This window comes from Mustela lutreola, chromosome 5 (genome assembly GCF_030435805.1).
Source record: "Mustela lutreola isolate mMusLut2 chromosome 5, mMusLut2.pri, whole genome shotgun sequence".
NCBI classification, from domain to species: domain Eukaryota; kingdom Metazoa; phylum Chordata; class Mammalia; order Carnivora; family Mustelidae; genus Mustela; species Mustela lutreola.
Genome location: NC_081294.1, coordinates 106,132,174 through 106,159,404, shown reverse-complemented (window position 1 = coordinate 106,159,404; position 27,231 = coordinate 106,132,174). Strand labels below are relative to the sequence as shown.

Sequence of the window (27,231 nt, the reverse complement as noted above, 5' to 3'; positions counted from 1 at the left end):
CTTCATTTTGGAGGTTGTCAGTCATTTTTCCAGGACTATCTGATTCATGGCTGATCTTTGATTCTCCAAAAATTGTGATAACCTCACCTAGGTAGCATAAGATCATCAGAGATGGTCATTTATTAATTGCCTTTAGTACATTGTCCTAGGAATTTCCACTTTTCAACATAAAAAACACTCTGAATTTAAAGAGAATTTCTCATGTGGATTTCATTCAATCAAAGAGTTCTACTTATTTTTTTTTTACACTGCACTAATGAGTATGAATTACAATAGTAGTTGTGCCCTAATGGAAATTAAGCTAGCGACATCTTTCTTTCTTTATGCTTCTGAATTTTACTCACCTTTTTTGCATAAATAATGTTTCCTGACTCTAATTTACATACATATATCCTGTATCAGTGATTAGGGAAGATTTTTAGAATTCATTATCAAAGTCTCTGGCACCTCTGGCCCCCCCTTTTTTTTTACACCCCAGGGGTCAGCTGCCTCTATAAAAGAAGATTAGGACCACTTTAGAGTTTGGAGTAGAAATAAATGTATGTACAGAGTGAGGAATTTTGGATCAGAGTGGTAAGTGGGACCTGAAAGCCCAGGATTAGGAGAGTACCTCAATTGTAATGAGAGAGTCTTGCATTCATTGAGGGCTTCCTATTTGCCAGACACTCTGCTAAGCACTTTACTTCTGTTGTGCATTTTCTTCTTGTAACAGTCACCGGAGGAAACTGAGGCTTATATAGGTTCACTTGTCCAATCTCCATTTATATAGGTAGTCAGAATTCTGGGACAGTGGAGAAAAGCTGTAGGTTTTTCATATGGCCTGAAACTTTTCCCTCTCCCTCTCCCTCTCCTATCACTGACTTGCAGCCATCTGATTTGTTTTGGCTAGCCCTATTAATTGTTGTTCCCACATTTTAATGATCTGTGTAAATTACTGGTTCTCGAGTGGGGCAGTTTTGTGCCAGGCGACATGTAGCAATGTGCCGAGACAATTTTGATTTTCACAACTCCGGCAGTACTATTGACCTGTAGTCGGTTGAAGTCAAGAATGCTGCTAAACATCCAATTATCGGGACCAAACTGTCAATAGTGCCAAGGTTGAAAAAGCCCGGTGTTGAGATAAAGATAAAGCATGTACTCAGGGCTTGAAGAAGAGGGGGGAATTCAGTGGAGCTTTGTCTTTCGTTCCTTTGGTTCAGGCTGCCATTTTCGGAGTCTTTGCCGCGATTTAGGCGTTTGCCGAGCACTCATGTGCCTTTGCTCGTACTCTCACACTAGCAGGTGTTGTATCCCCATTTTCAAAGAGAAGGCCGCAGTTCGGGAGTGTTTGCAAGTTGACAAGGTGCTGGACTAGAAAGGAGTGAGACCGGGGCGCCTGGATGGCTCAGTGGGTTAAAGCCTCTGCCTTCGGCTCAGGTCTTGATCCCAGGGTGCTGGAATTGAGTCCCACATCGGGCTCTCTGCTCAGCCAGAAGCTTGCTTCCTCCTATCTCTCTGCCAGCCTCTCTGTCTGCTTGTGATCTCTGTCTGTCAAATAAATAAATAAAATCTTAAAAAAAAAAGAAAGAAAGAAAGGAGTGAGACCCACGTTGGTTTGGACTCCACAGTGTCTGTTCTTTCTGTCCAGCTGCCCCACCACTTCAGGCGGCCACGCTGCCAACACGTTCCTGACGGTTCTGGCAAACGTTTTCCCAGTTACATACACATTGTCCCAGAGAAACTAAGATATATATATATATTTAAGATTTTTAAGATTTTACTTAACATATAATTTATATATAAACATATATTTTATATATATATATACACATTTAAGATTTTACTTATTTATTTGACAGAGAGAGACAGCGAGAGAAGGAATATAAGCAGGGGGAGTGGGAGAGGAAGAAGCAGGTTTCCTGCTGAGCGGGGAGCCCAAGGCAGGGCTCCATCCCAGTATTCTGAGATCATGACCTGAGCTGAAGGCAGACGCTTAATGACTGAGTCACCCAGGTGCCCCAAGGCATTGTTTTATATAACCATCAAAATCAAGAAACTATATGTCTACAGACCTTATTCATATTCCCATAATTGTCTTAATAATCTCCTTTATAACAAAGTTTAAAACTTCTTTTTCTGGTCCAAGATTTATTCTAGGCTCATGTGTTGCGTTTAGTTGTCATGTCATATGTATTTATTTTGATGTTTGAGTTGTCCCAGATTTGGCCAGTGGGAACCCCTTCAGTCCAGCTTCTTTTTCCTTTTTATGTGACTCTGTCATTCTTTAAAGAATGTCTTCATGTTTTAGGACAACTACATATTCCAGGCTCATCTTATATTTTTTTCAGTCCTCAGCCTTGGAATTAGCTATTTCTCCAGAGAGAAATTTCTTCTTCCTTTTTTTTTTTTTTTCTTAAAGATTTTGTGGGGGCGCCTGGGTGGCTGAGTGGGTTAAAGCCTCTCCTAGTCCCTCTGCCTGCTGCTCCCCTTGCTTGTGTGCTCTGTCTGTCAAATAAATAAATAAAGCCTAAAAAAAAAAAAAAGAAACATACTTACGTTCATTTGTATCATATTGTATTCTATTTTCATATTTTCTTATCTGTTCTTCTACATTTTATTTATATATGCATTTCCTGAGTATATGAAACATTAGCATGGTTCCAAAAGTCAGACTATTCAGAAAGTTGTTTTTAGAGACCTCACCTCTAGTCCCTACTACCCTAGCATCTGCGCGGTCCTTCCCACCCCATTTCCACCTGCCACCTGTAGGTAACCAGTCTCATTAGTTCCTAGTTAATCCTGCATTTCTTTTCACACAAATGAACAGATAGGTCTCTTTGTTTACCTTCTCCTCCCCTTTTTTTTAGTGGTAACATGCTCTCCATTGCTCATGTGCACTTTGCTTCTTTAACTGAAAATACATTCTGGGAGTCACTGTTTCAGTCCATCTAGATCTTGTCCATGCTTGTTATAGCTGTAAAGTCCCTCACTTGTGTGTGTGGTAGTTTATTCAGCTATTCCTTTATGGGGGTATTTATGTTGTCTCCAGTGTTCTGCAACACTACTACCATAAGTAATATTGTGTACAGGTATTTTGTTATTGTTGGAGGTATATCTTCAGGATAGATTTTTTTTTAAGTTCTTTTGTTTTGTTTTGTTTTGTTTTGTTATTTTTTAGTAATCTCTGCACCCACTGTGGGGCTTGAGCTCACTATACCAAGATGCAAAGTCTCATACTCTTCAGACTGAGCTAGCCAGGAAGGATAGATTCTCAGAAGGAAGATTTCTAAGTAAGGAAATAAACACATACATACGTAGTTTGGTTAAACAATGTCAAATTCCCCTCCGTAATAGATTGTGCTGGTGCCTACTTAAACCACTACTGTGAGTGCCTCTTTGCCCATTGTCTCGCCAACAAAATGTGTTGTCAATAGATAAGAAATGATAGTTTTAATCTGCATATCTCATGAGTGACATGGACATCTTTCATAAGCTTAGCGGTCATTTCAATATCTCTTTGTACATGGGTGGATGGGTGTTCATGTCTTTTGCCCTTTACCTAGAGGATTTTTGGTTCTCTTTCTGGAGTTCTTTACATATTGCAGGAGTTCTTTTTATATCTGATTACATGTTAAAAATTTCTCCCAATTTTTTTTTTTTTTTTGGCTTTGCCTAAGATGGTGTTTTATGTAATAGTCAGATTTATTACTCTTTTCTTTTCTTGGTTCTGGCTTGCAGATCACATAGTTAGATAGCTCTTTTCCAAACTCAGATGATACAGGAATTCATGTGTATTTCCCACTAGTCCTTACAGGGTTTCATTTTTTACATGGATCTCTGAGTGTTTTGGGTTTATTCTTTTGTGTGTGGTATGAGATGTGGATGTAGCTTTCCAAATGTCTGTCCAGTTACCTCATTACCATTTATTTAAAACTTCATTAATTTTTCCAGAGATTGGAGATACTTGATTTCTATACACATTTTGATCTACTCGAGGCTTTCTATTCCAGCCCGCTAGTCACCTAGCCTCTGTACCACACTGCACCAACAGTAAAGGCTTCAGTTTCTGGTAGGACCAGGAACTCCTCCCAAAGTTCCTTTTTCTTTTTTCTTTTCTTTTTTTTTTTTTTTTCAGTATTCTTACATATTTGTTTTATCATATGAAATTCAGTGTTTGGTACCAATCTTTGTGTCAACTGAAAATAAAGCTCCATAAAAAAATTGTATTGGGATTGCTTAAAATTTATAATATGACTTCAAGGAAGCAATATCTACTGACATTTCTGTCTTATTCAAGAATAAGGGATGTCTTCCCATTTGTTCACATCCACTTTTTTGTTTCTCAGGAGTGTTTCAAGGTGTTCAACATGCTATTTTGCATGTTTCTTATTTATTAATATTATATCTTCCTTTTTTTCTATTTCAGATGGGATTTTCTCTACTATTATATCTTTTAATTGATTATTGTTTGTATATTTGAAAGCTGTTGAATTCTGTATGCTATTTTTACATTCAGCTACCTGACTAAATTATTTTATTATTTGAGCTAGTTTTGTCATTTATTCCATTGATTCTCAAGATTTTTTAGGTATTATAACACATAACTGCCCACAGAGGTAATTTTACTTTTATTCACCCAATTATTAAGCCTCTTGATTTTTCTTGTCCAATTACACCTGTGAAAAACACCACTACAGTGTTAAATAAGAGTGGAGATGATGGGCTTATCTTGTCCCTCATCTTAGTGAAAATACCTCTAGTATTTTTCCATTAAGTAAAATGCTGGCTGTAATACTAAAATACATTTTATCATGTTAGGAGAGTGTTTTTATCAGGGATGAGTGTTGAATCTTGTTAATGGTTTTTTTGTTTTTGTTTTTTTTAAGTATCTCTGGAGTTAATCATAATTTTCTCTCTAGGTCTATTTAATATGGTTTATTTTATTCGTGGATTTTCTAATACCTAACCACCTTTGCATAACTGGAATAAATACCACTTAGCTATGGTATCTTATTTTCTTAATGTGGTATTAGATTTTTGGTCTTTAGTATTTATCATTTTTACACAATTCTCATTTTGTGGTATTGGTCTGTAATTTTCTTCTTCTGGGGAGAGCTGTTTTTATAAGATTGAGGCATCAAGCTTATACTTTACACACAGTAATACTTCAGTCGTACTTGATGTGTTATCTTCATTTTCTGTGCTCTGCAATAGCGGATGGCGTATTGAAACTACCTGGGTCTTTGAACACTGACACCATCAGGGCCTGGTGCATTTTTATGGAGTAGTTCCTGGATTATTCTCTATTTCTTCTGCAGACACTGGGCTATGCAAGCTTCCATCTAGGTTTCACAGAGTCAGCGAGCACTCTCTTATCTTATTTTATATAGTTGTCCATTGTCCTTCTTGTCTAATCAGTGCCACTGTTTTTTTCTGTCCTCTACCTTACGAATTTCTCCTTTTTTTTTTTTTTAAGATTTTATTTATTTATTTGAGAGACAGAGATCACAAGTAGGCAGAGAGGCAGGCAGAGACAAAGAGGAGGAGCAGGCTCCGCACTGAGCAGAGAGCCTGATCCGGGGCTCGATCCCAGGACCCTGGGATCATGACCTGAACCGAAGGCAGAGGCTTAACCCACTGAGCCACCCAGGAGCCCCATGAATTTCTCCTTTGATTTTTATTATTCCTGCTTCATACTTTGTTTTGGTGTACTTATTCTTTCTCAAGCATTTTAAGAAGAGAATTTAATTCCTTTATTTTCATTCTTTTACTTTTATGTATATGTGTTTAAAGCTATAGATTGTCCTCTGATGATTGCTTTAGGTATGTTTCATAGATTCTGATATTTAGTATGTTTATTATCATTATTTCCTGAAATTCTATAATTTTCATCTTATTTCCCTTATACCCATGATACGTTTAAAAGAAGGCACTTGGGGTGTCTGGGTGGTTCAGTGGGTTGAAGCCTCTGCCTTTGGCTTGGGTCATGATCTCAAGGTCCTGAGACCGAGCCCCGCTTCGGGCTCTCTGCTCAGCAGGGAGCCTGCTTTCCCCCCTCTCTCTGTCTGCTTCTCTGCCTACTTGTGATCTCTGTCTCTGTCAAATAAATAATTAAAATCTTTTTAAAAAGTTAAAAAATAAATAAAAGAAGGCACTTAAGGGGTGCCCGGGTGGCTCAGGTGGCTCAGGGTTCTATGATGGAGCCCCACGTTGAGCTCTCTGTTCAGTGGGGAGCCTGCTTCCCCCTCACCCTCTGTCCCTCCTTTCTGCTTGTTCTCTCTGTCTCTCTCAAATAAGTAAAAAAATAATAAAAAGTAACAGAAGGTGCTTTAATTTCCTGGCAGAAGGACCTTTTTTTTTTTTTTGATTTATTTCTTAAGTTCTAGTTTTACTATCTTGTAACACAAGGGTTTGTATAATTTCTGCTTTACATAATTGACTGTGCTTTTTTGTGTCATCTCATGTATGGTGTTTCTTTGGTGATGTTCCTTATTGAATTTATAATTTTTGTTTTTTGTATTGTTACCCGTCCTGTGTTCCACTCGCTCTCTCCTGGATTGAGAGTGGCACAGTGAGTCTTTCATCAGTGTGATTTTATCTATGCCTCTTTACAGCTCCTGTAATTCCTACTTTATAAGGAGGTTGGTACTTAAATATAATGGTTATATCTTTATTGTGCATTGCAGCTTTTAGCCTTAAAGTGCCTTCCTTTGCCACCTTTTCTACCAGTATCAAAACCTCTCATTATCTTTTGCCCATCCTGTTATTTTTGCCCTTCCTAAATGAAGTGCACAGTGGAAGGACCTTTCTATTTTATGATTTTGTTTTCAATTCCTACTCTTACTGCATTGTGATCACATATTTTTTTTAATATATATACTTAATGTAACTTAATACAACCTTTTTTTGACCTCATGTAAAATCAGTTTTTGAATGCTTCTTGTGTGTCATGTAGTAATACTTAGAGACTGCTTTGTGAGCCAAACTGAAATATTTTTTATTTATCAATACAATTTTTTATGCTTTGTTTTACCTTGTCATTGTTTTATGTAATAATTCTATGTGTTATGTTAATTTGATTTTTTTCTTTCTCTATATATGTTCTTTGTCCTTTTTTATATCTTTTGATATTTAAGGTCTTAATTTTGTTTAGTGTTTACCTTTAGACTTTTTAAAAATACACCTACTGGGGTGCCTCGGTGGCTCAGTGGGTTAAAGCCTCTGCCTTCAGCTCAGGTCATGATCCCAGGTTCCTGGGATCAAGCCCCGAACTGGGCTCTCTGCTCAGCAGGGAGCCTGCTTTCACCACCACCACCACCACCCCCTGCCCCCTGCCTGCCTCTCTGCCTACTTGTGATCTCTGTCTGTCAAATAAATAAATAAATAAATAAATTCTTTAAAAAAAAAATACTCCTACTTACCTGTATACATATTTAAACTTTCACTATCTGGTTTATTAGTTTTTATTTATTTATTTTTAAAATACTTACTTATTTTAGAGCATGAGCGGGAGGGACAGAGAGAGAGGGAGAGAAAAACCCAAGCAGACTGCAAGCCGAGCCCGGAACCCAATGTGGGGCTCGATCTCATGACCCTGAGATCAAGACCTAGTGGAAATCAAAAGTCGGGAGCTTAACCAACTGCACCACCCTGGCATCCTTGTCTGTTAGTTTTTAATGATAGCTGACTTTGAACTATAACCTATTAAATAATTAGAAGCTTATTCTCCTTTTCTCTTTTCCTTTTTTTTCTCCTGCTTTTTAGTTGTATTATTTCTACCTTGTCAGAATAAGTAGCGTTTGGGGTTGGGGGGAGCTCTGGTTTGGCTCAGTTAAGCATCTTACTCTTAGGTTTGGCTCACGTCATGATCGCAAGGTCATGGGACCCAGCTCTGCATTGGGCTCTGCTCTCAGCCCGCAGAGTCGGCTTGAGACTCTTTCCCACTCTGCTCCTCCCTCTACTCTAGCTCTCACTCTTATTTTCTCTCTCTCTCTCTCTCATAAATAAATAAATAAATAAATAAATAAATAAAATCTTTTTTTTAAAAACTAACATTTTTATATTATTTTTTAACCATTGTCCACCTTTGTTTTAGTCTTTGATATATATTACATATGGTATATCTAGTACCACCAATCCTTTCTCTGAAGTTTCTACGGTAATATGGATGAAGCTTTTCCTCTAGTAGATGGTTCCAGAAGAGCTCATGAGTTTAAGTTGCCTTTTTTTTTTTTTTAAGATTTTATTTATTTATTTGTCAGAGAGAGAGAGGGAGAGAGAGTGAGTATAGGCAGACAGAGTGGCAGGCAGAGGCAAAGGGAGAAGGAGGCTCCCTGCCGAGCAAGGAGCCTGATGTGGGACTTGATCCCAGGACACTGGGATCATGACCTGAGCCGAAGGCAGCTGCTTAACCAACTGAGCTACCCAGGCGTCCCTAAGTTGCTTTTTAGAAGACTTAGTACTAGGGCACCTGGGTGGCTCAGTCAGTTAAGCATCTGCCTTCGGCTCAGGTGGTCATCCCAGAGTCCTTGGATCAGGTCCTACATTGGTCTCCTTGTCCATGGGGTGGGGGGCTTGCTTCTCCCTCTGCATGCTGCTCCTCTTGTGTGCTCACTCTCTCTCAAATAAGCAGATGAAATTTTAAAAAAAAAAGTAATTTTAAAATAAATAAAAGACTTGGGTGACAAGTAGATATAAAGTACTTGGTTCACAATTTTCTTTCATTGAGTTTCTTGGAAATGCTACTACATTTCCCTTGTTTTTATGTTGCTTTTTTTTTTTTTTTTTTTTTTTTTTAAGATTTATTTTAGAGAGCATGAGCAGGGGAAGGGGCAGAGAGAAAGGGATAGGGAGAGAAGCAGATTCTCTGCTAATCATGGAGCCCAGCACAGGGCTAGGCACCCAGGACCCCAAGATCACAACCTGAAATCATGAGTCAGACACTTAACCACTGGAGCTACCCTGAAGTCCCTTATGTTGCTTTTAAGAGATCTATTCCAGTCTACTTCTCTTGCCTTGGAAGTTTAGGGCTCCTGTGTGTGTGCTGTGAGGACTTTTCCTTTATATATATATATACATATAGATATATATTTATTTAGATTTTTATTTATTTATTTGACAGAGAGAGAGAGGGAACATAGGCAGGGGGAGCAGCAGGCAGAGGGAAAAGCAGACTCCCCACTGAGCAGGGAGCCCAATGAGGGACTGAATCCCAAGACCCTGGGATCATGACCTGAGCTGAATGCAGACGCTTAGCTGACTGAGCCACCCAGGTGCCACTTTTCCTTTTTTATTTTTATTTTTTTAAGAGTTTATTTATCTACTTGACAAAAATCACAAGCAGGCAGAGAGGCAGGCAGAGAGGGAGAGGGAAGCAGGCTTCCTGCCAAGCAGAGAGACCGATGCGGGGCTCCATCCCAGGACCCCAAGACCACTACCCGAGCCGCAGGCAGAGGCTTATTTAATCCACTGAGCCACCCAGGCGCCCCTTCCTTTATTTTTAATGTCTAAGAGTTCTACTAAGATATTTCTCAGAATTGATTTTTTGGGGGGTCAGTGTTTTTAGGTACTTGGTGGGCCCTTTTAATGCGTAGATTTGGGTCTTCCTTTATTTCCAGGAAGTTTTCTTATGTAAAGGTTTTAAATATTAGCTTTGTCCTATTGGGGTGTGTTCTTAAGGAGCTCCAGTGATATGTAGTTAGATGGTCTTTTCTTCTCTTCTATTTCAAACACTTTCTCTTTGACCATTTCCACTACGTTATCTCACTTGCATTCCCTTGAATATTTAAAAATAATAACTGAGTAAAGCATAATGTAATTTAAATTTATTTCATTTAATTTAAATGAAATAAATTAAACTAAGTTTTATGATTCAGGCTCTATTTCTGATATAATTTTGCCTTTTTCTTCATTTCTCTCCGGGTTTAATCATTCCTGTTTTTTTAGTTTTTTGGCTCATTTCTGTTTTTAGTGTTTGGTATCTGAGTCAGGCTCTATTTTGAATGCCTGTTTGAAAATATTTATTTAAAGTTCATTTACTTATTTTTTTAGTACCATGTATACTTGGGGCTTGAACTCATGACCCTGAGATCAAGAGTCATACTCTCTTCTGACTGAGCTAGCCAGGCACCCTATTTGACAGTATTTAATTCAGAATGGAGGCTTCTGTTTTCTTGCGCTTCATAGTTGGGTTTGTTTTTTTATTCGGCGGGAGAGGCAGTGCTTTTATTTTCATTCACTGAAGTGTCGAGATTTTCATTTTCTGTTTTCATCTTAGGATAATTTACGTAGATGAAGATAGCTCACACCTTTGTATTTTGTGGATTGAGTGGCAGTTTTGAGTGGCTTACAGATTCTCAGTTCAAAACCACCCTCTTTTTGGAAGATAATGGGGGAGAGGCTCTGTGTCCTTCCCTGCTTTAATTTTCTCTTGTCTTAGAAGACTTTAAGTTTCCCTGTGTTGCTTCTTCTCCTTTACTGTTGTGTGCCAGCAGGCTTCTTTCTCTTTCTTTGTGCCCATTTCTCCTCTCCAAGATTGCCTCCTGTCTCGTGTGCACAAGTCAGTCCCTTCCTTGTAATTCCGCTCTGGTCTACCAAAACTTTGTTTATTTGATTATTCAGGATTTCAACACTTACAGGCTTTAGGGTTATTAGAGTTCAGTCTTAAGCCTTCTGTTTTTCTCTTCCCTCTGTTCTGCTTGCTCCATGACCCCGCCTTGCCCTTTGCAAAGGGTTAGAGAGAGAGCTTGGGAAATGTCTTTGCTGGAAATTGAAGTTTGATTTGTTCTGTTTCTTCAAGTTACTTTGAAGTCATGGAGTCTGTGTGGTGTTATTCTTATTATTGGTTTTTATAGTTTGGGAGGATGGCTGAGAGAAGTCAGCACACAGAGTCACCGTTATCTTGGTGTCCCAGAAACGCTTGCTTTCTTGTTGCCAGTCTCCTTGTTCTAGAATGTGTGCTGCATAAAACAAGAACTGCCTTTGTTTATTTTCTGCTCTATCTATTGCTAGTACATAGAAGATGCTTAGTAAATAATCATTGACTGTCTCTTCTTCAAAACTCATGTATGTATCTCTTGCCCACTTTTCTCTTGAATTACTGATTCTTCTTTTGATGGTTTATATGTTGTGTTACATATGAAGGTTGATGACCTAATAGGGCAATATATCTTGCTTGTAACAGCTTAACGTGGGAATCAGCTGTCAAAGAATTTTTCTGTAACTTTTTTTTAGATTAAAAATGCAGGATTTATGGGGTGCCTGGGTGGCTCAGTGAGTTAAGTCTCTGCCTTTAGCTCAGGTCATGATCTCAGGGTCTTGGGATCGAGTCCTGCATCGGGCTCTCTGCTCAGCAGGGAGCCTGCTTCTCTCTCTCTCTCTCTCTCTCTGCCTGCCTCTCTGCACACTTGTGATTTCTGTCTCACTGTCAAATAAATAAATAAAATCTTTAAAAAAATAAAAATGCAGAACTTAAGCTGGCGGAAAATGAGCCTGATGTGGTCCCAATGATGATGGTGATAATTGTGTAAATTTGTTCTAATCATGCTAGTGTTGAGGTGCCATATATAACAATACAGAATGTGACCTTCTACCCACTAAGATTTTATACTTACAGTTAGTGCCTTTTAAAGCACTTGGAAGCAAGTTAGCTCTGGCCTCCATTGCTTTATCAGGACTGAACCAGGTCTCTGGATTCCCCCAGCATGTGCTTACATGTCAGTGAAGAAGCAGCAGCTAGTAGCACAGAAATGGTTGGAAGCAGAAGAATATGTTAAGAGGGAGAAAGAGAGGCTTGGAAAACAGGAACATAAGGCAGACTAGTGGGAATTTCCCACCGTCCGGGACACTGGTTGCCTGGTGTTGGCCTGTGTGCACTGACGGGGTTGGCCACTCTTGCTCTAGGATTACATTCTCTGCCTCAGAATAGACCAGCACTGTCAGCACTGTATTGGATCCCTTTTGTTATCTGACTCCTAAAATTCCTCCAATCAGAGAAATGGCTGAGAGTATGACACTCTGTCTAGATAGAACAATGCCATTTTAATAGCTGAGGAAATGTGGTGTTTTGCATGCTTCCATTGAAAATGTTTGCATGTTTCATTGATTGGCAAGGAGAACAAGGAAGCCTTTCACTGTAAGGAAGGCTTCAGAGGGCATACTGGGCGGTGCCTGGTGAAGTGGGTGTTTTCTATTGAATGACATTTGGTCTATTTTTATAGTTGGAAACATTCTACTCTTAAGCTTATTGTTGAAGCAGGCAAGAGAGCCTGCTGTGCAGTCATGAGTGGAATTTTTACATTTGATCCGGGCTCTGTTTTCTCCCTCCTAGTTTGGAGACTCCATGCATGTGGCTTCTGCATTTATAAGTATTTTATTGGTTTCAAATCCTGCTCACCGTTTACTTATCTTCCCTTTGTGGGTTATTCACAGGGAAGAGATTAGAAACATACCTGGGAAACCTCCAGCCCTCAATGCTTTCATATTAGATTGGGATTTCTTAGAATCTTCATTTATTACTCATTAGAGCTGCTGTGTTCTAGTATTTTCCCAGGTTCTGGTGGCTCCTCCTGGCATTCTAAGAGTAAGAAGCCTTACTCTTAGTTATTTCTGTCAGGGCAAGTGAACATTTATGTTCAGACTCCTAGAAGTGGGTTACTTTCTTAGATATATTCAAGCCAATTTCCCCATTATTTTCCTCAAAAGTTTAGTTTTTACAGATGTTGTAAAAAATAAATTTTGGAAAAAAGTGCCCATAACAACAGTAGCTCTTTTCTGTTTGAACAGTAATATACAGTCTTTGTCCCCATGCATTCCAGTGTTTGCCGGTTTGGTCTGTGCTGCTGAAATTCAAGGTTTTTTCTCATTCAAAAAATTTTTTTAAAAAAGTGATCCACCATCCTTTAAATTTGATAGAATTTTTATAAGGTTTACATTTAAACCATGTATTAACATTTGAAACGTAATATTTTCTGAGGGACACCTGGGTGGCTCAGTTGGTTTGGCCGCTGCCTTCGGCTCAAGTCATGATCCCGGGGTCCTGAGATCGAGTTCTGCATTGGGCTCCTTGTCCAGCAGGGAGCCTGCTTCTCTCTCTGCCTCTGGCTGCTACTCTGCCTGCTTGTGTGCTCTCTCTGACAAATAAATAAATAAAATCTTTTTAAAAAAAATCTTTAAAAAAAAATATTTTCTGAGGCTGATTCATATTGTATTATTAACACCAGAATGTGGTCATTGTCCCATATAATTGACGTATGTGAGTGAGGTTTCCAGAAAGGATATCCTTTTCCAGAAAGGGTATAACTTACAACTAACTGCTTATCTTAATACCTTGTGTAAAGTGTCATAGTTGGTTTTCTGCTCTTTTTCTCAATTTAAAGTTTTAACCAAAATTAAATCTCTGGGTCATTATATCATTTTATTTTTTAGAATCTCCTACTATATTTGTCATGTTTAGTAACACTTCTAGAGCAATACCTTCTAAGTTTGAAGTATGCTAGACTTGATTCTGTTTTTTTAATTAATATTTTTGTCATAAACTCATACTTGCCTTTTGTCATTTTTTTCTATGATTTGCAGTATGTTGGAACTGTCAGCTTTATAATTCTCTCACATGTACGCTTATCATAGATCTTGACTATAGTTTTTAGCCATTGAGCTTCTTCCTCTGACATAAGCACTCAGTTGGATAGTGAGGCAAAACAAAGACAATTAACACATTCATAGGATCCCAATACTTCCATGTTAGAGAGTTGTTGTCTCACAAGTCTTTCTCCAGAATTCCCATTAAGGAAGAAAACGTATTCTCTTTTTCTCTACCTGCTTTCAGCTAAGAGTGCTACCAGTCTGTTATGCATTAGGGGAAAAAGAGGTGGGCACAATTGAAATTTTGAAATGGAACGTAGCTAATCCACAAAATGGTTCTCAGGGAGAAGCAGGCTCCCCTGCTTGAGCAAGGAGCTGATGCAGGATTTGATCCCAGGATCCTGGGATCATGACCCGGATTGAAGGCAGACGCTTAACCGACTGAACAACCCAGGCGTCCCTACAAAATGGATCTTTAATCCTCTTCGGTATCTGAAGTGCCCAGAGTGTTGCCTGGCACGAACTAAGCAGTCGGGAAGTATCTGTTGGGTTGGATAGATGGATTCTGGAATGAGCCTGTCAATAAAACCACGTGGATTTCTGAGGGCAGAATTCTAAAAATCTCCGTACATTGTGTTAACTTGAGATACAGAAGCTCATCTTCCCGCACGTCAAATTGCATCAGCTACCATGAAATTAGTAATAACAGAAGTTGTATTGTTTTCTAAGTTGTGAACTGACATGTGCATATGTATCACATTTTTGTTTCTAAAGGAAGTAGAGATTCGGAACAAAGACCTGGAGGGACAGCTGTCTGACTTAGAACAACGTCTGGAGAAAAGTCAAAATGAACAAGAAGCTTTTCGCAATAACCTGAAGACACTCTTAGAAATTCTTGATGGAAAAATATTTGAACTAACAGAATTGCGAGATAACTTGGCCAAACTACTAGAATGCAGCTAAGGAAAGTTACATTTCAGTGCCAATTGATTAAAAAATACACTGTCTCTCTTCATAGGACTGTTTGGGCTCTGCAACAAGATCGCACATAAAATCTGAATATCACTCCTCCTCCAGGAGGATGATCTTTTGAAAATTGGAATTGTATATTTCAGTGTAAATTTTAGAATTCAGCTCGTAGCTAGTTGGGGAAAAAGAGATGAAAAACTTGAACTACAAATTACCTCCATGTATATTATTGGCCATAGTTAACTAGAAAGTTATAAATAGACACTTAATGCAATCTTTTTTTTCTGATATTAGCCAATGGGAGAATTAACAATGTCTGGGTCACATCCCCTTTTTTGTGTTCAACACAGTGAAGGCTATCTGCTTTTTAAATTAATTTATTTATGATATCTAAAGCTGTGTTTTGTGCAGAAACTTAGTGATGAAAGCCCTGTCTTCTGTTGTAATCTGAATAATTTCTCAGGATATTTTTGCACTGCTGAGAAGCAGCGCCATTACCAATTAATTCTTGCCAGGAGTGAGAGAGAGCTGCATCTTTAACTGAAACATACTCACTAGAACTGGGTGTATAGAGTTCTTCCCTTTTTTTATACTGGAAGATATTTCACTCGGTGACCACTCTGGTACACTCTGGTGTTCTTGAATCTTGTCTGCTGTATAGTTTACTTTTCCATATTGATTCCATGTATTTATGAGAAGAAACTGTCTCCCATTTTATTACACATTTTAAAGCCAACTAACGAAGGCAGCTGAGTCCCTCAGAAATTTTTCTTTTTAAATTTCTAATAAATTTGACACACAGTACTGAAATACAGCAGCCCGTCCTCGACGGTCTGGCCTAGCAATGTTAAGTATATTTACAGAATATGCAGTTACATTTATTTATATATTTTGCAAGAAATCTTTTCTGAATGATCAATGCATTTCAATTTACAACTAATAATGGTTATTGGGGAACTGTTTATTATAGATCATTTTAAGGTGTATAGCAATTTTAAAGGGGATCCATTTCCATCAAATAGCCGATCAGAGGACTATTGGGATTGGAGCCGTGTACTGTGTCCAGGTCTTCACATCAGCCACATCTCTAGTCAAACCTCACAAGGCAATATTCTGAACTGTTAACTAGGCGTTTCAAACAGGAATTCAATTCAGTAGGCTCTTCTCAATGAACAAGTTTTAATGTTGTTTTGATGTAATTTTAAAAGACTTTTAGCAAACATGCATTTCTTTCTATATTTCTTTTAAGAAGCTATTTTAAAAGCAAGCCAAGTGCTGTCTAGTCTGCTTACGGAGTTAAGGATTGCATCAGAGTCCATATATCCTCGCTGTACAATGCCTGTGATGTTGAGGGAGGGTTCTTTTTTAAAGTGTATGCTTGAGTCTTTGACTCTATGGTAGAGTCTGCAAATGCACTGACTTTGTTTGTACCCCAAAACGATGGAATTGTTAAGTACAAAATCAAGCTAATGAATCAATTTGTAACCATTTTTTCACTCACAAATAGCAACTCAACACTAGACAATTTTGTTTTATATATGTATGTGTATGTATGTAAATACATACATATTAATTTATACTAGAGTGAAAAATAAATGGTTTCTTTCTAAAGTAAGTTTCTAAAGTGAGTTTTCAGGTGTCTCTGAAAAGTTTCTATCAGACACTTAATCATCGTGTATTCTATGTGCTATGACATCATGTAAGTTATCTCCATCTATTTTAGGATATTTTCCTCACCTATTTATTATAGGGAGGGTAAATTTAGGTACACAAGCTCAGAGCTGAGATATTTCTCTGATAAATCAGGTAATAAAATTTATTTGCGTTGATGGAATTTTGAAGTAGATGTGATTTTATCCATCAGTTTCTGAGTAACAAAGAGCACCAGATTTTAATTTAAATAGGGGATTTAACACTAGGGATCAGGGAATTTAGTTATGAGAGTTAAAAATTTAAAAAAAAAAAAAAACAGTGCAAGCTGTTGAAATGGTAAGTGAATTATTTTAATGATGTAATAAGATATTTTTAAATTTTGACATAGTCGTCATTTAATGGGAAAATAACTCACCAAAATGTCTCCCCTTGAATTGTATTGATAGGTGAGACATGTGTGTAATTCATTATATACATATACCCATATGTATATACAGAAAATTATTTTTAATATTTTCCTACTGATAAGAAGTTTAAAATTGGAAATTTTGTGAGTTTTTCCCTCGTCCAATAGGGCCTAATTTTTTTCTCTTTTTTGTGATTTCACAATTTGAGGGCTGCACCTTTAAATTCCCAGAGTGTCATTAGACGTGTACAGTATATGGGATAAGGTGGACACAAGTGCACATATAAATAAAATCTTAAGACTATTTTAAATACTCATTTACAGTAGGAGAGTATCTAGAAATCATCATTACAAGTCATAATTAGGTTGTGTGTCTACTGCAGTTTTCTCCATTTCTGTATTATATAAATAAAAGTTTGCCTATTAAAATCTGATTTTCCCAGAGACAAGTATTATATAATGTATCTATATTTAGATCCAACTGTGGTAATATATTTATCAGAAAATGATGCTGGGGACTGTCACCTGAACATGTGGACTTGAAGGGACACAGACAAGGAGAGCAGAGATCGATCCCATTGTGTATCAGTTATTCTCTGATAATGATGAATTCTTGTACAAAAAAAATGACTGAAAAAAGGAAAATCAAAAATACAGTTTTTATTTTGAAATACATTTGGTGTTCTCTGGAGAATGTACTTTATCTTTTTTTCCTTCAGTCTTTTACAGATAACTTCTGAAAAAGCATTTACTACGTGATGGCGGCATTTGCTTACCTCTTACAGGTGCTACTGGATTTCGCATTAGTGTGTTATGTTGTGAAATCCTGACTTTGACATAAAAGGTTTTATAAGTATTTCCCTGCCTGGAAAATTAGTTTTTGTTTCTCCTCTCTCCTTCTCTCTGCCTTTTTTCTCTCTCCTGTCTCTCTCTTTTTCCTCCCTTTCTTTCTGCAGATTAAAAAGTGTGCATGAAGTAGCATCCTTCCTTGTCCCTCTAGAAGAAGCTTCGGCACCGTCAGAATGTAACGTTCTGCTGTCATTGAACTGCTGGAGAGCAGAAAAAAAGCTTGCAGGGTTTTTTGGGTGGGGGGGTTGTGGTTTTTTTTTTTTTAAGTGGAAATAAAAGGGACGCTCAAAATTAAACCACCACCTTTGAAAACTCTTTTTTTTGCCCCGTTCAAATGGACTGTCTTCTGTCACGTGTGTCCTGTAGCCTACCATGGTTTTATTTCGCTGCACACTGTGCAGCTCAGCGGCTCTCTCCCTGTAGACCTGATCCTCTATCCGTTCTGGAACATGAGGCAGGCTGCAGGGAAGATGGGTTGGGTGGCAGTGTTCTGTTGGGATTTTAAAGAAATCCTGTTGTTAATTTGGTGTCCCGTGATTTTACCATTCCTGATAGGCTATACTTGAAGTCATGAAAGAGTCTTCATTGAATTTCTGTCTTCTGTATATTTGGCATTGTTCCTTGATCATTCATGAGGTAAATTAGTTTATATAAAATCTTAACTTTCAGGTAAGAAGTAGTTAAGAATGACACGTTGAAAACAAATTTTCTCAAGTAGGGTACAGTGCTATAATTATTGAGAAGATGATTTGCATGTGAGAGAATATTTTTTAAATTACTGGAAAAGGGGCGCCTGGGTGGCTCAGTTGGTTGGACGACTGCCTTCGGCTCAGGTCATGATCCTGGAGTCCCGGGATCGAGTCCCACATCAGGCTCCCAGCTCCATGGGGAGTCTGCTTCTCCCTCTGACCTTCTCCTCGCTCATGTTCTCTCTCACTGTCTCTCTCTCAAATAAATAAATAAAATCTTAAAAAAAAAAAAAAAGTTTAAATTACTGGAAAAGGAGCATTGTTGGAAAGGAGACCAATGGATCGTTCACCTTAACTTTAAATTGTGAAAGTGCGTTATTTCCAATATAAAATTGGACCTTAAAGTTTGAGGACAGTTTTTTTCTTTTTTTTTTTTTTAAGATTTTATTTACTTATTTGACAGACCAAGATCACAAGTAGGCAGAGAGGCAGGCAGAGAGTTGGGGGGAAGCAGGTTCCCCGCCGAGGCAAAGAGCCCAATGCGGGGCTCAATCCCAGGACCCTGGGGATCATGACCTGAGCTGAAGGCAGAGGCTTTAACCCACTGAGCCACCCAGGGGTTGCCTCAACAGTTTTGTTTTTTTTTTTTTTTTAATGGGAAAGTGATATATATTGTCACAGAAACATAAGCATCATTAATGAATTAAAGAAACCGTTTTTGGTTAATAAAATAGCTAACAATTTTAACCAAGAAAAAAAGCTCAAAAACTCAACACTACACTGCCTGGTGATTTCTGCTTAGTACACTAGGTAGAAAAGAAACCTTTATTTTTATCCAAAACAGGCGACCCAAGAAGAGAAATTGCATCTGAACTAGGATAGGGAAAAGGCAACGAGTCAATTCTCTCATCTCCATAAGGTCCCTTCTGTCCTTTGCATGAAAGGACACATGCCAGTGATGGCGAGAGCAAATCTGGAGGAGGAGGAGATATTTTGTGAAAGTGGGGCCAGCAAAGAGTGGGTACACACTCACCTTCGTTTTTATCAAAGACACGTCAGGCTAGCCAGAAATACCTGCTGCTTTTCACTAGGCAAGTTGGGATTGCCTTAACAAATTTTAAAGGCTTTCAGGCAATCCTGTCATTTGTCTTGTCAGGATTTACAACCTAATATAAGACACCCGACATTCAGAACTCAAAGTTGTATGGAATCCTGACCTACTTTTGCCAGTTACGTTCACATCAGAGCTACCCAGGGATAGAAATACTACTCTGCTCTCTCCTAATAACACCAAACTAAGATGATAATGAGTGCCTAATAAATACAGAATTAAGCCCATTTCTGTGCCACAGGAAACCTCCTTTGTGGGTATTTTTTCTAGCAACATTCACGGTTTTGTCTTGTTATCTGTGTTTTATAACTGAGTTACTATGTATGCATCTCTGGAAGTCCTAGCTATATGACTCACGTGTAGGACTTGATTGTCACATCTTAGATGGAATGTCGGTATCATGAAACATGGCCAGAGAGCAGACGCACTTGGAGGAAATACTTTCTCAACAACTTCAGTACGATATGGAAGAGAAAGGAGTGTTTGTGGAATCTGTGCTATGTGACAGGCACTGTACTAACGGATGTTTCATTTTTATGTATAGGGGCCCTTGCAGGGGTGTTCCTTTGGAAGGGGGATGAGGGAGAGGAAGGGAAGAGGCTCAAATGCTTGCACCTGCCCCGTTTGCCACAGTGATCAGTCTGGTCACCCGGTTCACCAGTCCAAAGGTGGAGATCTTTGCTCATGTATCTGGTACAGTTTTTCCCTCCAGCTTGACTGCCTTGCTTCTAGAATTATCTCTGTTAGGGTACTTCTTAACTATATATTTTAGATTTGTTCTTCCTGAACTTCTTCCTTCAGCCTCCGTTGATGTTTACAATGCTTGTTATCATTCAGTTGCAAATCGTACTTTGTTTGCAGGTCATATTTATGCAATGTATTTTAGTCCCAGTTTTGGGTTTGTTTTTTTTACTTACAAACTTCAGATAATCCAAGGACAGTGCATTTCTTATGTAAAGTTCCCAGTCCATAAAATTTAAGTAGGAAATTCTTTTTGAAGGCCTTGGGAAGACCACTCATCTCTTAAGTTCCCTAGTGAAATGAGCTGTAAACCTATAAAATTCATCCTCCAAGACTAAACCATAGCTAAGCAGAATGTGGATTTGGCAGTCAGTGTTGAGTGACTTTGTGGTCCATTGTGGTTCCATTGAAGTAAAGGCCTCTCCACACATCACATTAGATCAGCTGCAGAAGTATCTCATGGTCTGATCCTTAGATAAGCGATACCCCTCATGTAGAAGGAATCATACAGTATTTGTCTTTTTGTGTCTGGCTTATTTCACTTAGCGTAATGTTTTCAAGGTGTATCTGTATTGCAGCATGTATCATTCCTTTCCAGTGCTGAATGATAGTCCATCGTATGGATGTACCACATTTTATTTATCAGCTCCTCTGTTGACAGACTCTTGGGTCCTCCCTTTTGGCAGTTGTGAATAATTCTTCAGTGATGCTTCATATACAGGTATTTGTATGAGTCCCTGCTTTTATTTATTTGGGTATATACCCATGAGTTGGAATTGCTGGATCATATGGTAATTTCATGTTTTAACTTTTTGAGGAAGGTTTGGGTTTCAATTGGGTTAATTTTAAAGACTCACAGAGTAGAATGCCATCTCGCTAGGAATCCAGTTGTGGGTCCATTGTTTGTTAACAGACCTGTAAGTGATCCAAGATCACCAAACTTGGGCCTTTTACTCTCTTACCTAAATACTTACTGAGTGCAGGCTATGTCCCAGATGCCATTTTGGAATATAGAGCAGAGACAGAAGCTTATAATCTAGTGTAGGGTGCAGATAGTTATTTCACGGTACTTAAGTGGTGTCACAGAAGAGGGCACCAGAATGAGGGAGGCCAGAAGGAAGAGGAGTTGTGAAGTCTTTCCCAGAAGAGGGAAGAGCATGCTAGTTGAAGAGGGCTGAAATTTCAGAGAATTGCCAAGAGCGTGTCAGGTGCAAAGGTCCAGAGAGATTAAAGATGAAAGATTTGAGATGTTTAGAAATCTCAAATCTCAAAGATTTGAGATGTTTAGAAAATTAGATGGGTGAGTGCGGTGAAACATGGGATGTTAGGAAAGAGTATAGCAAAGATGGCAATAGAGAAGTGGGAAAATGTTGGTCAATAAAGTCTTGGTAAATCATGTGGAAGATTCGGGTTTTATTCTGAAGGGAATGCAGAGATAGTGAAGAAGCTTTTGTACAGAAATAATAAAAGGTATGTTTTGTAAGTCTCTTTGTTAATGCAAATCATGCTTGTCTCTCTTTAAAGACTGCCTATGGCAGTGACACTGGAAATGGAGAAAATGGAGTGGATTCAGAGGATATCTAGGAGGTAGAATCAGTAGGACTTCTTGGCTGCTGTAGATGACAAGGAAAAGAATTCAGGTTGATGCCCAGATCTCTTGAGTTGGCCAGCCAGGTGAACAATCTCCTTTACTGAGAGTGAACCCCAAGATGGGAGGTGAGGAGGCAAGACAAAGCAAGATGAAGGAAGGGAGGAGTTCATTTTGTTTTGAGTGTAAGGTGCCTCTGGACTAGCCAGATGGAGAGGTGATCGGGTAGGAGAAAAATGGGAGCTGGCGATCGATATTTGGGAATTATGCTGACAATATGTAATGGTAATGGAGGGCATGAGAATGACAACACAAGATGAAAATGGTGTTTGGGGCAGTTGCAGCACCAAAGCATGTGAAAGAGACAGACTGGATGAGGGGATAGCCAAAGAGTCGGGACTCATGGAAACCTAGAAGAGAGTTTCAAAAAGCCAGATTCCACACAACACAATCCACAAATGAACTCATGTCTTAAGACACTGATACTCAAATCGTGTTGAGACTCTTTGTTAATATTTAATTTTTTAAATAAATTTTAACTGGTAAAATTAAAAACTGCAAACTCAAATATGCCACTTAAAACATTTTAAAACATTGAAATCCAGCAAACCTGAGTTCCAGGTGAAGTGTTTTTGTACAGCTGCCACAACAAGGCCATCTCTGGTAAACTGAAGAGTCTCTTGGCATTTCAAGGTGAGTTGTTAAAGAATTCCGTTTGTTAGTGTGAATTAAGACTTTCCCAGTCCTTTGTGACTGAGACGAAATACGGAAATTGGGTCTTCTACACACGCTAAGTTCTGTCTTCCATAAACCCAGTCTCAAGTGTTTGTTGTTTCTGAAAATAACTTCACTTTTTTTATTGACTTATTGATGAAATTAAATGTCACATGCCATCCTTTCTGTTAATGTGTTGGTTTTCCATGTGGCTGTCATTTCTAGAAGGTTGTAGGGCCACAGATAAAAGGAGGCTGACACTTCCCTAGCAGAACTTGGCTTATTTCTCTGTGGTTCACCTGCCTCTCCTCAAAGTCAAGGTCTAGGGGTTTAAATATATTTCCAGTATCTTTTTTAATGTACTATTTGGATACTTAACCCATTACTAGGACCAGGTGATTTTGTGTTGCCAGCACTGTGGGAAGTTTAGAGAGTTAATATTAATGTGATCTCAAATGATCTTTCTCTTTTTTTCGTATTGATTCATAAATAACTGTATACACATTATCTCTTGTAGAAATGATCTTGAACAATGACAACAACCAAAATACTCATTTTATTTGGTTTTAGACTGTTGCTGCATGATATTTGATTTTTATTTCTCATTTAAGTTAAAATAAGCTTGAATTCCTTGAGTAGACACAACTTGCACTAATAACTTAGGCGACACATTAGAGCATGTTAGACATGCCAGGAAGAAAAGAGCTACTGGTTTTCAGATTGGGCTCCAAATAACCCATAAAATTTGCAGATGACTTGTGAATTGTCAAATAATCTCTTTTAAAAAGACACTTTTGTTGGGCGCCTGGGTGGCTCAGTGGGTTAAAGCCTCTGCCTTCGGCTCGGGTCGTGATCCCAGGATCCTGGGATCGAGCCCCGCATCGGGCTCTCTGCTCGGCAGGGAGTCTGCTTCCTCCTCTCTCTCTCTGCCTGACTCTCTGCCTACTTGTGATCTCTGTCTGTCAAATAAATAAATAAAATCTTTAAAAAAAAAAAAAAAAGACACTTTTGTTAATAGTTTTCTATTTAGTGATTAAGTTTGATCTCATTTAGCGGAGCCTTTATTTTAGAGTATACTCTGTGCATTGAAATCCTGTGTTATATATAAAAATAGAAAACACAGAACTTCATGGGCTATGGCTCATGGCCACCTCAACAGTTCACAACAAATTTTTACAGCGGGGCCATGACCTAAGTGTTATTGTTATCCCCATGTTGTAGATTTTATAGAATCTGAGATTCGGCAACATTAAGTGATAGACCGAGTCGAAGGCCTCCAAGAAGACAGGCCTTGCGCCTGCTAATCCTGTGTCCTTCCCACTCCATCGTGCTCCAACGGTGAACTGCAGACCCTGTTTAAGAAGACAGGTACAAAAGTTTATCCGTTCCCAATACTTAACAACCTACCACTTAGAAAAATCGTTCCTTTTCCATTTCACCATGGTATAACATCTTCGAATATTTATCTCCCCACCCTCCTTTTTTAGAAAAAGAAAAAACACTTTGATTATGCTACTCATTCCTAGGTGCTTTCTTTTTGCAAACATTCTTTAATAGTACAGATAGAAAAGTTCCCCTGGGTCTTTCAGTCCCGTCTTTAGAATTTACGTCCTTTTGACATGTTTATATGCATTTATATTAAGTGCTTATAGAAATATCTAATTGTTTTGGGAGGAGGGAGTAACATAAATGCTATCATCAGTGTGCCTTGTTCTATAGTGTTTATTTTTATTTTTATTTTTATTTTTTTTACGTAATTTCTTGGGAAGCTCTGTCCCAGTCTGTATGTGCAGTTTTTAACCCCTTCAGGGGGTTCCATTCTCTGGATGTATCACACTTAGTTTAAGCACTTCTGTATTGTTTCTTTCCTTTTTCATGCCACCCTCTTTCTGACCTTGAGGCTACTTAAGCACAGTATTAGAGATATTCAAGATCGATTAGTACCCAGTTACCAAATGCCCCCCACAGGGCCCTTTATGTCCCCGATGAAAATGAAGTCTGGATGAATATCCATGAAAACTAAAACTCAAAAAAATTAAAAGTTTTAACTGGTCTCGATAAAACTCTTTTTAATAACACTATAAGCAACACCTAGCAACGTGCTTTGAATGTAGCAATCACTCAATAAATGTGTGGAATGATCACCTGTGCTTCCTGTCAGAAAAGAGAGGGTGCCCAATGCAAATTGTAACCTCTGCTGACTGACTTGGGCCACCAGATGTACAGTGTCCCCATCAGCGTCTGCCTAGAGGCCCAGCAGGGGTGTACAGCACAGTTTAAAATGCCCCGTGCTGTGCTTTGTGGCCCTCCAAGTGGGCAGGAAGGGGACAGGACTTGAAAGGACAAATAGGAAAATACTTAAACTGATATTTTAAGCCAGTGCCTCCCTCTTAGGCCAGTAGCCTTTGTCCTCTTAGTGGTGATTTGATATCTGGTAGCACCCCTGCCCGCTGACTGTTGATTCAAACATTTTGTGAGCACCTCCAGTGCCACAAGGGACTGAGCTAGGCACCGAGATGGAAAGGTGATGATACACAGTCCCTACCCTTAAGATGCTCCTAGTCTAGTGAAGGAAGCAGACACATTAATCAGTAGGAACAGTAGACAGTGACAATGAACGGAATCACAGCTTCTAGTGAAGAGAGTTGGGAGTACGCCAGTGTCATTAAGGAGGTGGCATTTGAGCTAAGACGTGAAAGATAAATGTCCACTTAGATGAAGATTCAGATGCATGGGTGGAAAGCCTAGGGGAAAGGGCACGTCACAAAGAGCCAAACGCTCGGATTCAGTCTAACACGCTGGTGGACCCGTCTGTGGCTTAGCTAGCGGTCGGGAGCAGACCAGATGGGCGGATTCCAGACTGCAACCTTGTCTCGGTCCCGGCAGTTCCGACTTTCCCTCAAGTCAGTTCTGACTTTCCCTCAAGGCGGTGGGCGCTGAAACCCTGGAGGAGGGAAGTATCATGACTTGATTTACACTTGAAAACAAGTCAATTACTCCGACCACAGTATCAAGAATAAATAAAAGACCATGTGAGACGACAGAGGTGTTAACAAGCCTCATTGTGGTTATCGGTTCACAATAAATGCATGTATCAAATCAGCACATTGCACACCTTGAACATACACCATGTTATATGTAATTGTATGTCAATTAGTCTGGGGAAATGGATGAAAGAAAGGTTCTGCAAGACCAGATTTAGAACTCAAGATGACTTTTTTTTAAATTGTAGCTATCCAGGTAGGAGACAAATAAAAACTGGAGATGCCAAAAAAGGCTGAACTGACTATGCGACGCCAGAGATATATGATGGCAAGGTATTTTGAAATTCTAGATTTCTGCTCTGTTGGACCATTTACTGCTTCCTCTCCCCTCCTCCCATCCCCAACAGAACAGCAAAAGCCGCCTGTTCCCTGACCCTCAGGTTTGGGTTGGTACTGCAGTGTAAGGAGAGTCAGTTTTCCACTTTTGAATGTCTCTACACAAATGACATTAAAAGGGAAAAGCCCCCTCTCATGTGACAAGGAAGAGGAATGGAAGGGAAACAAGATAAGGAGAGGGTGGCAAGTATCACTAAGAATGGGTCCCGAGGGCTGCTCCCTTCCTCCAACACACCGGCCTTAGTTCAGAGCTGGGGGACAACCAAGTTACCCTCTAGAGAGGATGGAGGACTGAAGACCTATGTCTCAGTTTCCAGGTTTGGCCCACAGAAGAATTCCCCTGGGCCAGGAGGATGGAGTCGCTGTTGAGAAATAGTGATGGGGTGTGTCAGCCACGAGGGTCCCCAACAATTTTTTGGGTGTTCCGCAGGGCATACATGGGGAAACACCTGAAAAGCTGCCCTGACCCACCCTCTCAGCAGGTGCAGAAGCAGCCGACAAGCCAGTGAATTGAGAGAGACTCTGTGAGATCTGGGACTGATGACCAGATGGACACCACGGGGCATGCTGGCGCAGAGAGATCTCTGAGCACGTGCCCGTGTCAGTAGAAGTGGATCAACAACCAGGACCCAGCACTCTTCCCACACCCCTCAGAACTTGGACACTATGGAACTTGCTCGTAACCTTAGGGAGGAAGTGGTAGAAGGGAAACCTTCATTGGCTGATTTTATCTGGAAATGACAAGAACAATGCTGCAGCTGCCAGGCAGAATATGTTTTAGAACAAAACTGAGAAAAACAAATTTCTTTGCCCATCCAACTTGTGGCCTGGGAATGTAGACCCACTACCAGTAGACATTGGAGGACTGCTAGGTTTGCAGATTTGATGTAAAGAAGGATAACTTGTGTTTTGGACATAATGAGTTTGGGGTACTTCCCCAGCACGTAGGCTGGAGAAATAAACCTGGAAGTTACCAGAAAACAGGCTATTGGTGAAGTCATAGGCAGGGGAACTCAAGTAGAGGATCAAGAGAACAGGCCCAGAGCCCTAGAAAGCCCTGACATTTAAAGGAGTGTGCAGAAAAAATGGAGTTAGGGAAGAGCCTGTGAAAAATGGTCCAAGTGACCTAGAGAAGAATTAACAGGTGACACCAGATAATCAAACTGGCAGCTGTTATTTAATTTTATACTGAATAGGATCCGGCCCTAAGATAGTTCATGGTTGTAAACTAAGTTCTTTGTGACATGTTTTCTACTTATTGACCAGGACATTATCTGCCTCATCTCCAAACTTGAGGCCATGCTCTGGTTGCATAGGGATTCTGGGATTCTGACTACCAGGGCCCAATTTGTAGTGATATACTTGAACCTTAGCTCCATAGTGTTCCTGCAAGGTAGATGGAAGTTCATGTGCACAGAGAACATGGATACATGTTCTGTCAATGTGCACTTGGGGTCTTGGGGCGGGGGGGGGTTGGTAGTGGTGGTTGGATTTGTTTGGTTTCAGTTTTGGTTTTGGCTATATAACCCACTTACTCTTTCAAGAAAAGATCTCCATCACAAATTGTTTTG

The 27,231-nt window shown here is 39.3% G+C and overlaps 1 protein-coding gene across 1 annotated transcript in view; it reads left to right on the top strand.

The window, feature by feature from the left end:
* Positions 1–17,263, top strand: part of HOMER1 (homer scaffold protein 1) — a 135,444-nt gene extending 118,181 nt beyond the window's left edge. Inside the window, exon 9 of the mRNA XM_059175323.1 lies at positions 14,335–17,263. Coding sequence (XP_059031306.1) covers positions 14,335–14,523 — 189 coding nt within the window. The 3' untranslated portion in view covers positions 14,524–17,263. The remainder of the gene's footprint in view (positions 1–14,334) is intronic.
* The last annotated feature ends 9,968 nt before the right edge of the window (positions 17,264–27,231 follow it).